This window comes from Sorex fumeus, unplaced genomic scaffold (assembly GCF_029834395.1).
Source record: "Sorex fumeus unplaced genomic scaffold, SorFum_2.1 ptg000035l, whole genome shotgun sequence".
NCBI lineage: Eukaryota > Metazoa > Chordata > Mammalia > Eulipotyphla > Soricidae > Sorex > Sorex fumeus.
Genome location: NW_026606092.1, coordinates 15,769,948 through 15,783,240, shown reverse-complemented (window position 1 = coordinate 15,783,240; position 13,293 = coordinate 15,769,948). Strand labels below are relative to the sequence as shown.

At 39.1% G+C, this 13,293-nt stretch overlaps 1 protein-coding gene across 1 annotated transcript in view; it reads left to right on the top strand.

The window, feature by feature from the left end:
* The window catches only part of LYPD6B (LY6/PLAUR domain containing 6B), a 245,791-nt gene that overhangs the window by 220,390 nt on the left and 12,108 nt on the right, over positions 1-13,293 (top strand). Inside the window, exon 3 of the mRNA XM_056117675.1 lies at positions 6,250-6,401. Within this exon, the coding sequence (XP_055973650.1) occupies positions 6,254-6,401 (148 nt within the window). The 5' untranslated portion in view covers positions 6,250-6,253. The remainder of the gene's footprint in view (positions 1-6,249; positions 6,402-13,293) is intronic.

The window sequence follows — 13,293 nt, the reverse complement described above, 5'->3', positions numbered from 1 at the left end:
TACCTCCAAAGAGGTAGATGTCAAGTAGGTGCTACTTTTTGAAGCCTCTACCAACTTAACACATTTTCTATAGAAATGTGAGTCACCACATGCAGTGATAAGAGCATTACTATGGCTCAGCTCTAGGAAGTATTTCAGCTTCTGGAATATGTGCTACTGGGTCCTTCACAGTGGTGGGCCAAAGTCTTTAAATTTACTAATCTGGTTTCTTGCTATTTCCTAGTATGCTTGCCCACTCCTGATATGTCTTACAAATAGATTTTTCCAGAAACTTCTTCCCTCTCTGTTAGAAAACTCTACATTCTGGAACAAGGATTAATATGCTTTTCTAAGAAAGGAATCATAAGACACAGGAAAACTAGCACCATAGAGAAATGTCTCCACCTAGGCCTGCCATCCAGAAAGGATGGCTGAAGGTAATAAGCTCTGGCTATGGACGAATGTTTTGAACCACCTTATGTTTGCAAAGTGTAGAGGCAGATGTCTAATAAATAGGTGAAATTTGCTTATTGTCAGACTATGAAAAAATCAAGGTCACAGGAAGCTAAGTCAGAATGTATGTGTTCAGAAGCAGCAAACCTCCATTCTTAACCTTTTGTGAGTTCCAGATTCCTTGTAGACACTTTACTGGGGAGGAAAATATGAATAGATCCACGTTTTTGCTAATAACCTTATGAATTTCAGGGCTGAAGCAATAGTACAGCAAGTAGGGAATTTGCCTTGCACATGGCTGACCTGGGTTCAATTCCCAGCATCTCATATGGTCCCCTGAGCACCCCCAGGAGTAATTCCTGAGTACAAATTCAGGAATAACCCCTGAGCATTGCCAGGTGTAACCCATAAAGAAAAAAAACCCAAGAATCTCACAAATTTCCCCCACCCCTATATGAAGAATGCCACTTTTCTCTAATAACAATGGAGAAAGTACCAGAATAATTTAGTAAGGATTGGTTCTTTTCCTCTTTTAGGGCAAAATCAAAGTACTATTGTACCCCATTCTACTGCAAAGATTTCAATGAGAGTCTACTCAGCAAAGTCTCCAAAGACCATTTTTAGTTCAGTGTCTCTGTAAAAAGATTATAAATGCAAAGTAACTTGCAGATAGTCATTTGCTTTTTCATTATCCTGATGTGTTTGAGTTGTGAAAAAGAAAACAGTCATGTTAACACAAAACTATATCCTAAAGAATAGAGGTAAATAGAGGTGTGTGTTGGAAAACAGTATGTGGTAAATACATGATAAATCATGCTCTGGAAAAATGAGACGTTTTTATTTGGTGTTTTTCTCAATTGACAGGTAAAAACCTTTGCAATTTTTGGAGGAGTTTTGATGAAATAAGGCTAGTTTTTTTGGGTTAAAAATGAAAGAGAAAACATTCTAAAGTATATGGAAGCGGCATTTTTTTGGTTTCTTTTGCACTTGCTTTCGAACTCAGTAGGCTAGAACAGGATGTGTGGGAATGTTTTGGGAACACTAGGTTTTAGGCAACTGTGGGAGTGGCCTCAAACTCTCACTTCTGACCCTCTCTTTCCACAGTTTTTTGTGTGTGTTTGTTTATTTTGTTTTGCTTTGTGTTTTGTCTGTGAAGATTGTTGCATTTCATTCTGGAGCCATTTAACCCAGAATATAAGAGAATACAAGCAAGTATGTTAGAAACGAAACAAATGTGTGATACTTTTGATAAGTAAGTGAGGTAGAATGTAAGAGATTGCACGGCCACAAGAGTGGCCACGTGCTCTAGGAAATTCTGTGGTGCTTTCTTCTGGGAGCTTTAGTTTATCGTCTCTGGGTCTTGGCTGTGGATGAGATTACATGGCACTTGGGACAGTTGTGGGTGTGACTGCCAAGCTACTGGAAAACTGGGGAGCTGGGAGGCGGAGGCTTAGTCCCGATGTGAGTGGGCTTGGAGATCTCAGTCATGGGTTCCCGTGTACCTGGGTTTTCCTGCTGGTCCAGTCTCTGGTGAGGTTCATCCTGTCTTGGGTGAGGCTAGTCCTCTCTTGTGTGAGGTTGTCTGAGCGTGTGGAGAGTGACCTTGAGCATGGTGGTGACTTTCCACAGTTGTGACATAGCGATAGTACTCTATTCTCTCCACTGCTGGTTAGAAGAATGGAGGAAACAGGCCTTACCCTTGGGTTTACAGTCAGTTGTTTTGAGTTGTCCATGTTACACTCAGACAAGCCTTTATGGAGCCTCTGAATTCTCTATAATTTGACGTTCACTTGTATGCCTTCAATTAGAATCTAGAACTAAGACCAGGGATCTGGCACCCATGACTTCACAGACAAAACATTTTTGGTAGTTTTCAAAATTAGGTCATCTAACCTTCATTGTCATAGTGGTCCCTTCTCTATCCCCACTGCCCTGTCCCCCAGCCCTTGAGACAGGCTTCCAGTAATGGTTGTAAGGGATTACTCTGGATCGAAGATGTGTGCAGAAAATCCAAACATGATGGTTTCTCAGTATCTGTATTGCAAATCTAATGCCCAAAAGTAGAATGAGAGAGACAAATAAGAAAAGTGCCTGCATTGACTGAGGCTTGGGGGTGGTGTTGGTGGTGGTGTTGGGAGGGACACTGGGGATATTGGTTGTGGGAAATGTACACTGGTGGAGGGATGGATGTTGGAACATTGTATGACTGAGACCTGATCATAAAATTTTTGTAACTGTATTTTACAGTCAATTCAATTAAAAAAAAGATCATCTAAAAGACCATTTCTGGATGTTGCTAGATCCAGATCTTTGTGAGGGATAGTAGTGCCTGTTTGATTGGGCTCTTCAACTCTCTGACATTGTCTTTTACCCATTTTTTAAAAAGTTCTAGTCCCATGCATTGCTTCCTGACTTACCATAACAAGTAACACTTCCTGCAGCATTGGACCATGGTTCTTTTCTCATTGATTCTTTGCAGGATTTTTCTCATCATTTAATTAATCCACCTGTCCATATTCACTTCCTCAGCTCACCACCTCATGTATATACAACAGCCTCTCCCTACCGCTAACACATTGTCCTCCCTTCATTAAAGTTTATTGGAAATGCTCTCTGTCCCATATGTACTGCCTTCGATTCTCCCTCTTCAGTGCCAACCACTTGAGAGCAAAACCCTTTTGGGAAATCTGATCATAAAAATGTCTGGTATGCCCTTGTTCCTAAGAGTGACATGTTGAATGAATGGACAGACTTTTGTCTCACATTGAGATTATCTAAGGACAATGGGGATTCCAACTTGTGATTCCAAACTGATTGGGGATTTGTTCATAGTAGTGAATGTTTATTTAGTACAGATTAGCAAAATAGTGTGTATATAGCTAATTAGATTAAGTGCTCCTTCATGTGTATTATTATCATTCCTCCTTTGTTCCCAGTTTTCTTTATAGGGTCAAAGATGTAGTTCAGTGGATGGACACTTCCCTTGCATGTGTGAGGTTCTGGGTTTGATCCCTGGTACTGCACAATACAGCAAAATAAAAACTCAGTCTTATTTCCTAGGTTTTTTGTTTTTGGGTCATATCCAGTGGTGCTAGGGACTAAATCCTGCTTCTGTGCTCAGGGATCACATCAGACAGTGCTCAGGGGACAATATGGGATGCCAGAGATCAAACATGAGTCTGCCATGTGCATGCAAGCACCTTACCCACTGTACTACCACTCTGGCTTCTCAGTTTTCTTTACTTTTTAGTAATAATCAACAGGTGACATTATAGTTTCAGCAGTAAACATAATGATTGGATATGTGTATATATTGTGAATTGATTAATAAGACATATGATTCCATCCAATTGCTTCCATCTTACACACATAAAAATTATGGCATAGGAGGTTAAGGAATTTGTGCAAGGTTATTGATTTTAGGTTTGGAAGCAGGTATTTGATCTAATGCTTTCTAATGCTTTTTACTGCCTAATAGGAAATGTTTGCTAAAGACAGCTGCAGTCATGAGCTCAGTGCTCTTCTGAGTGCTTTATGCAGAATCTTCAGTCCTCACTTCTACAGTATGCGATAGCTATGTCCTTATGTCTGTTTTTCAGTTAGGGCAGCAGAGACTTAGAGACTTTATGCAACTTGTCTATGACCCCACAGTTACTTGGTGATGAAAAAGGACTTTGTAGATAAGGGGAAATCAATAATCTTAGACATCATCTCCATATTGCTGTTGAAGCACTGTCATTTTAAGTTTCTCAAAAGAAGGGTTCATCTACATCACACAGAGGATATGCACTCATGTAAAGACGGAGACCCAGTACTTAGCACCTAATTCATAATGAATACAGAATAGTTCGCTGTACAAAATCTTATTTGTTGAAACCACTTCTCTGTGAAGAATAATATAGTTGACTGAATTTTTGTTTCCTCAGAAATAATTTAAGAATAGGATTTAGAATTCTGATAAATGTTAAAGGTTGATTTTCTAAAAATGAACCAAGACAGAATATATATATATATAAATGTATATATGTTTATATATACATGTATATATGTTTGATATTAAATTCCATTTCTATAGCAGATATTGCTAGCTACACATGGGAAACCAATATGCTCAGAACACTGGATGAGGAAGTAAAATACCCAAAATTCACATATTATAACCCCCGTTTTTAACAAAGTATCCATGAAGGATTATGCAGTACATGCATAGATCAAACTCTTTTTTCTTTTAAAAACTGCCTAAATAAATTGAGATAAGTTGATGAACTAGACAGTGAGTTCAGTTCAATAAAGGGTATTGAACTCCAAGATACCAGCATTTTCAAGAAACTTGTGTTACCCAGTGCTGCACGCACACAATTCTTTGTGATCCTACATAATCCTTTGTGATCCTACATCAGCCTGTTTGATGCTCACAATTAGCAAGTGTGTGGGCAGGGCAGGTGTTATTAAACCAATTTACAGATTAGGAAATTGAGGTTAATAGGGTTTAAAGAGCTTGTTCAAGGTCAGACAGCTAATAACTAGAGCCGACACACCCCAGCAAAACCTTTGGACTCCAAGTTTATGTACTGTTTCTACTGTCCCATCTCTCCCCCTTGTCAAAGAGGACCTATCAGTAGTGGTATTTTATTAAGTTTTGAGCATCTTTCTGAAGATTTTCCTAGCAAAGGTCAATTTCTAAAAGTTGGAATCTTTGGACTAGAGAGATAGTATAGCAGGTAAGGCACTTGCATTGCATGCAGACATGACCCTGGTTCTAATTGCGGACACTACATACGGTCCTCTGAACAATTCCAGGAGTCAATACTGAGCATCAAGCCAGGAGTAGTCCCTGCTCACCACTGCCGTATGTAGTCCCCAGGCCCAAATAAGTGAAAAAGAAAAAGTGGAACTCCATGCTAAATGCTAAGTGCGTACAACTGTTTCCTTGGGCTTCAGCCCTCTCTAAATGTGTGAGAACAGTAAGTAGTATTTGTGAGCCAGAACTAGCATATGGTTTTCAATGTTTCAAACAACATATCATTCTGTGACTTCTAGAACCTGACAGTTTCTTCTTTCATCCAACATGACAGAAAGAGGTGGGGATGGCATTTTATAGTGACCGATTCTTCTTCGAGAGTCTGAGCTCTGAGATCTACAGATATTTAATTTCTCAGACTCATTGCTCTTTACTGTCTCTTAACTCACGGTTCCACTTTTCTTATTTCTTCTAGGTTTTAGAAGAGTTTCAGAATTTACCACACATGAATCTTTGTACTGGGAATGGAATTCTAGGAGGCTCAATCACTGTCATGAAACATACCTCAGAACCAAGGTTGTTAGGGGCTGGAGTGATAGTACAGAGGGTAGGACACTTAACTTGCATATGGCCAACCGGAGTTCAATCCCAGCCTCAGTATGGTTCCTTGAGCCCCACCAGGAGTGATCCCTGAAGGCAGAGCCAGAAGTAAGCCCTGATCACAGCTGGGTGTGAGAGGGCAAACAAAGCATAAAAGACTTTTAGAAGATTGTTAAGCAATCAGATGGTTAAGCACAAAGTAAAAGCCTCCCCTCACGCGGCAGTAGGATGGATAGCAGCTTGGGCATCTATTGCATGGAAGGCTTGTTCTTCCAGTGGCTTGCTGGCTGGCATCAAGGCCTGACCAACAGAAGATGGTAATTGCTGACTTTCATCAGATAGGAGATATAGTTTGCTCATGGGCACTGGCCTTACAAGCCAAGTAGATGGTGGAATCAATTTGAATAATAATCACATTTACTTCTAGAGATATGCAAAATGCAAATGCATTCAACCAACTTCTCTTTCCATTGTAGATACATGAGTTTGGACTTTTCCAGACCCAATGCCAGGATGCTGCCCCTCTGCCACGCTCTAGCTCTAGCTGTGATCCACATCTTCATCATCTCAGAAAACTGGGCCTTTGCCAAGAACATCAACTTCTATAATGTGAGGCCTCCTCTTGACCGTAAGTAATGGTTGTCATCAGAGTTCTCAATTGTGGGGTCCTAGTGAGTATTTTTATGTCTCTGTTTTAACCAATGGTAAATTTCCTTTGCTAGTGTGTTCCTTTTCTTAGGGGGGAAAAATACCACAAAACATATTCTTTCATTCTTCTATGAGCAAGAGTAATACAAGGTGACAAGAATTTTCTCTTTTGGCTTCAAATGACTTCACTTCCCACTGAGATCTCAAAACAAAGAGACATTTTAAAAATTGTCAAAAAGACATTTAAAACTCATCTTTTGAAATAAAACAAAATCATCTTTTGACGGGCTAGAAATATAGTAGAAAGGGCAAAGCACTTACCTTTCATGTGACTGACCCAGTTCAAGAGTGACCATCAGAGCATTCCTGAGAATCCCTCCTCAAAAATAAATAAGTGAAATAGTCTTTTGAAAACTCTTACTTTTGTTGTTAACATTTGCTCCAATGGAAGTTTTTATTTTATTAATTTTATTTGTTATAAAATTTATTTTTAATTACATCACCATAGTTTACAATACTATTTACGATAGAGCTTTATGCGTACATCATTTCAAGACCACACCTTCCATCAGTGTTCACTTCCCTCCAATAGAGGATTTTGCTTTGCATTTTTAAAAACTTTCAGTTTGTTTTAATGTAGAAAAAAAGCCACAACTATTGATACAATTCTATAGTTAAACTGATGGGCTAGGGGCTGGAGCGATAGTACAACAGGTAGGACATTTGCCTTGCATGTGGCCAACCCAGGTTCGATTCCCAGCATCCTATGTGGTCCTCTGAGCACTACCAAAAGTAATTTCTGAGTGCATCAGCCAGGAGTAACCCCTATGCATTGCTGAATGTGACCCAAAAAGAAAAAAAACTGATTGGCTAACAAATGCTTTTTGTTTTGTGAAAACTATCATTTTTGAATACTGCCTCATGACTAAATTTGCACAGGAAACTTCAGTGTTTGTTTTATCCTTGATATTTTCATTGGAGAAGGATATTGATTCAAGAAACTTTTTGCCTTAAGCAATAAACTATATCATACCAAGTGGCTGTTAGCAATTTTTAAACATATTAAAGTATTTAAAATTTGTAGAAGAATATATTTGGATTTACATTAATGTTTTCCTCTCTTGTCACTTTTAACCTTGCAAAGATTATATAAACTTTAATTATTTAAAGCTAAGAAAATATAAATATATATTGTCTGTAGGCATGATGTGGTTGATGCCTTTTCATCCCAGTCAGACCAATGATGTCGTACTTGTTCTTTTGTGCTTGCACATCAGGTCCTCGAAGGATGCATATGATGCCAGCATACATGTATTGAAAGTACAGACAATCATTTTAGTCCTTCTTCGTTTTGGCAGCCTAGTTCTGCCTTGAGATTTTATCAGCCTCTCCTTCTTCATCCTTTTTAATGCTGCTGTATTGGTGGCTCTTTCAGGTCAGGGGAATGAGAACCACTGTATTTACTGGTTTTGGCACATTGAATATGCCACAGATATCTTGCCAGGCTCTGCCATGTGGGCGGGATACTCTCAGTAGCTTGCAAGACTATCCAAGAGGGACAGAGGCTTTTAGGGCATCCTCTAATCACCCTTGCAGGTGTTCCCATGGTTCAAACCATATTTGAACCCCATCAAATATGGTGCAATAATCTTGAAAGATGGGTATTAATTGTATTATGATGTGTCGCTGGATTTTGACACTGGAGCAGAACTGTTCCTTGGAACATATGACAAAAGAGTCATCAGTGGTGTCAGTGTCCTTGTCAACATAAACTTGGCCATGAGCATTGATTCATTTGAATGCCTGACAACCCAAATTATACGATTACACTTGGATAGATGTGGCTCACTGCTGGCAATTTCTATCTCTGTTGTCTATACACCAACATCCAATTATGATGAACAAGGAATTGAGAAGATCTACATGGAGCTGGAGAAGTTCTATAAAGAAGACCACACCTTCTACAAGATCACGGTCAGTGATTTTAATGCCAAGATAGGACCGAGAAGATCAGCCAAAGAATTCCATATCGAGACCCATGGCCTAGAATGGAACAAACAGGGTGAGAGACTGTCTGAGTTCATCATGTCGACCAAGATCATCCGTGGTAACTCACAATTCCAGAAGACTGGATCTAAACATTGGACATGGGAGTCTCCCGGTGGATGGTTCCACAACGAAATTGACCACATCATATTCAATCAATGGTTTTTCCTGACCTATGTCATTGTTTTCCCAAAATTCCAAACAGGATTGGACCACAGTCTCCATTGTGCAGAATTCTACCTCACAGAGTGGGGAGAAAGGGCTGCAAAGTTTAAGAAGAGAACTCCCAGAACGACCACCAACTGGGAGCTCTTTGGCACTATTGCGACAACATGGGAAGATGTCGTCTTTGACAACATTGACAAAGAATATGAACGACTGATTCAGCACCTCCATGATTGTGTGAGGAATGCCAAGGGAGAGAGAGCCACAAAAAAAGCCTGTCTTTAAAAACTCTTGAGCTTATTCGCCAACGTGGTTTGGTGCATACCTCAGGCAACCACAAGCGAACATCTGAGCTCGCAAAGCAGTGCAGAGATGCGATCAAGGAAGACCTCAAAGAGAGAAGAGCAGAAGTGCTGGCCGATGTGACAGAATCAGGGAAAAGCAAAATGCCTGCCAACTACAAGACCAAGATGACTGCCCTCCGACATCCTGATAGATATATCACATCTTCCAGAAGGGCAATGGAGAAGATTATCCATGACCTCTACTCAGATCTCTTCGATAGCCAAGTCCAGCTGCCCACATACCAAATTCCGCAGGATGGATATGTCTTTCCCAACATTCACCCTTCCGTGACACACCATTTTGTCAGTAAAGAAGTGAATAGCACTCGACCCAGACAAGGTCAGACCCAAACAACTGAAGAACCTGCTGTCAGTACTCATCAATATTCGGGCTTGGCTCTTCATACACTACCTGTCTGAATGCAAGGTTCTGTCCCAGTGGAAAACCAGCAGGACCGTTCTACTGTACAAGAAGGGAGACATCCACAACATTGGCAACTATCGCCCGATCTGCCTTTTTTCTGTTGTCTACAAGCTGTTCACTTGAGTCATCCTGAATAGGATTGGCAGAACACTAGATGAAGGACAACCATGCAAGCAAGCCGGGTTTAGAAAATGATTCAGCACCATCGACCATATCCACACAGTAACCAAGCTCATTGAGGTTTCTTGGGAGTTCAAGATGCCACTCTGTCTAATGTTCATTAATTTAAAGAAGGCCTTTGATTCTGTTAAGACTGAAGTGGTCTTCGAAGCCCTAGCCAAACAGGGTGTTCAAACTCAATATATCAGGATCCTCCATGAGCTGTATTACAGATTCACTACTAGAATCTCACTATTCTACAAGGAAGTGATCATCCATGTCCAAAGAGGTGCTCGACAGTGTGATACCATTTCAACAAAACTCATTAGTACCACCCTCGAGAACATCATGCAATGACTGGAATGGGAAGGAATGGGAGTGAAGATAGATGGTCAGCAACTACACCACCTCCGCTTCACTGATGGCATTGTTTTTATAACAACAAATTGTTTTATAACAACAAATTTGTGCCTAGCAGCACAAATGTTGGCCAACTTCAACCATGAGTGTGGAAAGGTCGGACTACAGCTGAATCTCACAGAGACAATGTTTATGAGAAACAGCCTTGTTCCTGACGCTCCATTCGCTCTCAACGGAACAACCATCTCCAAATGCAACAGTTATGTGTACCTAGGTCGAGAAGGCAACATGACGAATGACCTGGCACCTGAGTTGCACAGGAGGAAGAGAGCAGCTTGGAACACCTTCAAGAGCATCTAAGAAATAGCTAAGAGGATGAAGAACCTCTGGCTCCGGACACATCTCTTCTATTCCACTGTTTTTCCTGCATTAACATATGCCTTAGAGACCTGGTCCCTATAAAAATAGGATGACAATGCTATTCGGGTCTCCCAAAGAGGAATCGAAAGAGCTATGCTTGGAGCATCACGCTTCACTCAAATGAGAGAAAAAATCCGGAGTTCTGACCTCCATTGATGATCAAGAATCAGAGATGCTGTCTCGTTTGCCAAGGCATCGAAAATCAGATGGGCTGGACACATAATACAATTTGGAGAAGACTGCTGGACTAAAGCCATTACCGACTGGATTCCACAGGACGTCAAAAGATCACGTGGCTGCCCACCTACGAGATGATCAGACTTCTTCGTCAAGACCCTGAACAATCAGTTTTAGGCTCTTCGTGTTCCTGGAGCGAGCAGATGCCATTGGGCTACACTAGCTCGCGACAGGGATGAGTGGAGACGTTACTGGTGCCCACTCGAGCAAATCGATGAGTAACAGGATGTCAAGTGATCAAGTGATTGTCTGTAGGATAAATTTATTGTTTTATTTTATACCTATGTCATGTCCCTTCCTTTGTCTCTTTTCAGACAAGTAAAATTTCTCTGACATACTTTATGAGTGAGATATACTTATTGATAAAAATTGGCATAAATGTAAAAGACTGTGGTAGAGTATCTGAAAATTAAAGAAAACTTTCTGATGGCAAATTCCCCAGATGCCAGCTAATCTTCTCTAGACACTCATTATTCAGGAATGTGGAATGAATATTTCTTTTTTTCTTCTTCCCTTTAATTCTTTAAAAAATAAACAAAAGCTCTTCTGATATTATTACTGAACCACTATATTTGAGAGCAATTGCTTTCATACTACTCCTAAATGAGGTCTGTGTCATTGTTTTTTACTTGATCTTTTCTTTATTATTTAGATATTCAGTCATCACGCACTATACACTGCCTGCATATACATGACATATATTCACCTCAAACTCTCACATATTTTACATTTCAAAATTGATATACTAAGAGTTTAATGACGTGGCATAGACATAGTTTATTTACAAATTTTGAATTTTTAAAGCCCAACACTGTATTATGATAAAAACATCAGTAAAAAGGAGAAAACATATTTATTCATTACAGAGTATCCCAAAGAGACCGATAATTTATAAAACAAAATAAAAATTATTCTGAAAATAAATAAAAATAGGTAAATTAAATAGAGAAAAATAAAAAATAAAAATTATCTATAATTCTGATTCACCATGAACTTTTATTTTTTTTTTTGGCTTTCTGGGTCACACCTGGCAGTGCACATGGGTTACTCCTAGCTCTGTACTCAAGAATCAATCCTGACAGTGCCCGGGGGACCTTATGGGATGCCAGGGATTGAACGCAGGTTGGCCACATGCAAGACAAATGCCCTACCTGCTATACTATCACTCTGATCCCTCACCACGAACTTTTATTTACATTTTAAAATATTTCCTTCCTTTGTTTTTTTTCTGTGTGTATGTATTGAAAAAATGACATATTGAGATCCACAAATTTAATTTTTTGAAGATTTTTCTCCCTCTGTGTTCTAAATAGGTTTTCATAGCTTTAAACTGTAAAAAGCCTTTTACATTCATTTTTAAAATATGGCTAGTCTGGAGCTTGTTTAACCAATTTCCTATACTTTACAGAAAATCACAAGCAAGCTCATGTTAATGCTTCACTGAATATCTTTTTAAGTGCGTTTTCCTCTTCAATTGGCTAATGACCTTAGATTAGATTCTTGGAATTAGAATTACTAAATCAAAAAGACTGTGCTAATTTATACTTTAACTATTCACCCACCAACAGTGAATATGATGGAGGGTTTTGTTTGTTTGGTTTGGGGCCACAGCCAGCTATTCACAGGGGTTACTCCTGACTTTGTATTCAGGGTTACTCCTGGCTCTGCACTCAGGAATTACTCCTGATGGTGCTCAGGGGACCATATAGGATGCTGGGGATCCAACTCGGGTCAGCCACATGCCAGGGAAGTGCCCTACCTGCTGTACCATCATTCTGAGTATGATGTTTTTTTAAACTGTTCTTATTTAGTAGAGTCGCTTTCATTATTTATTTACCTAACTAGTTTATTTTTACGCATAAAAAACTGAATTCCATTTGTAATAGTTAATTTAATTTCCTTCATACTTTAGCATTTGATATTTACTGTTGTTTCATATTTCTCTCTATATATTTTCCACATATAAAAAATACCCATTGCTTTCTAATTATTATCCTAACTATGGGATTATTTGGGATTCACTTTGATATTTTCTTGTTTTATTCTCAAAAAGGGTGGGGGGTAGAATTGAAAGTTTTACATAGGACTTTATATCTTGACCTAAAGAGAAATGTCAAATATATTATTATTCTGACTTTTTATCCATTAAAATAATAAAATTCAAGACCCCCGCCCCCCAAAATAACACAAGAACAAAAAGAGAACATGCTGGTTTTCTCTCAGTTGAGACTGCAGCTTCCCATAAATTTCCTCTTCACATTATACTGTGAATAGAGCATCATTGTTATCAATAGATTAAATTTCATGCTTCTAATCAAGAGCTAATGTGATCATTGACATATATCAAGTGAGATTACTTGCTTGAGGTTAAATATAAATGTAATGGAAGTACATACAGATACCACGGACTCTACCAGTCTCATTCTTCCAACTTCCTATTCATTTTTTCACTACACATCTAAAACCTATAGGGATTATCATTATCATTGTAAGTATTATTATTTCTTAGAGGTTAAAAAAATCACAGAATCAATTCATAGGAAGGGCAGAATCCAAGCTCAGATTCAGATCTGACTTTCGTTCTCAGTGATGATAATAAAGTTATTGGGGTCACTATCACTGCCATATTTGCCTGTCCTCTCTTACCTCCACTTAATACCATTAAAATTTTTAATCAAGCAATACTATGGATATTTCCAATGTGTTTGTGGAATTGT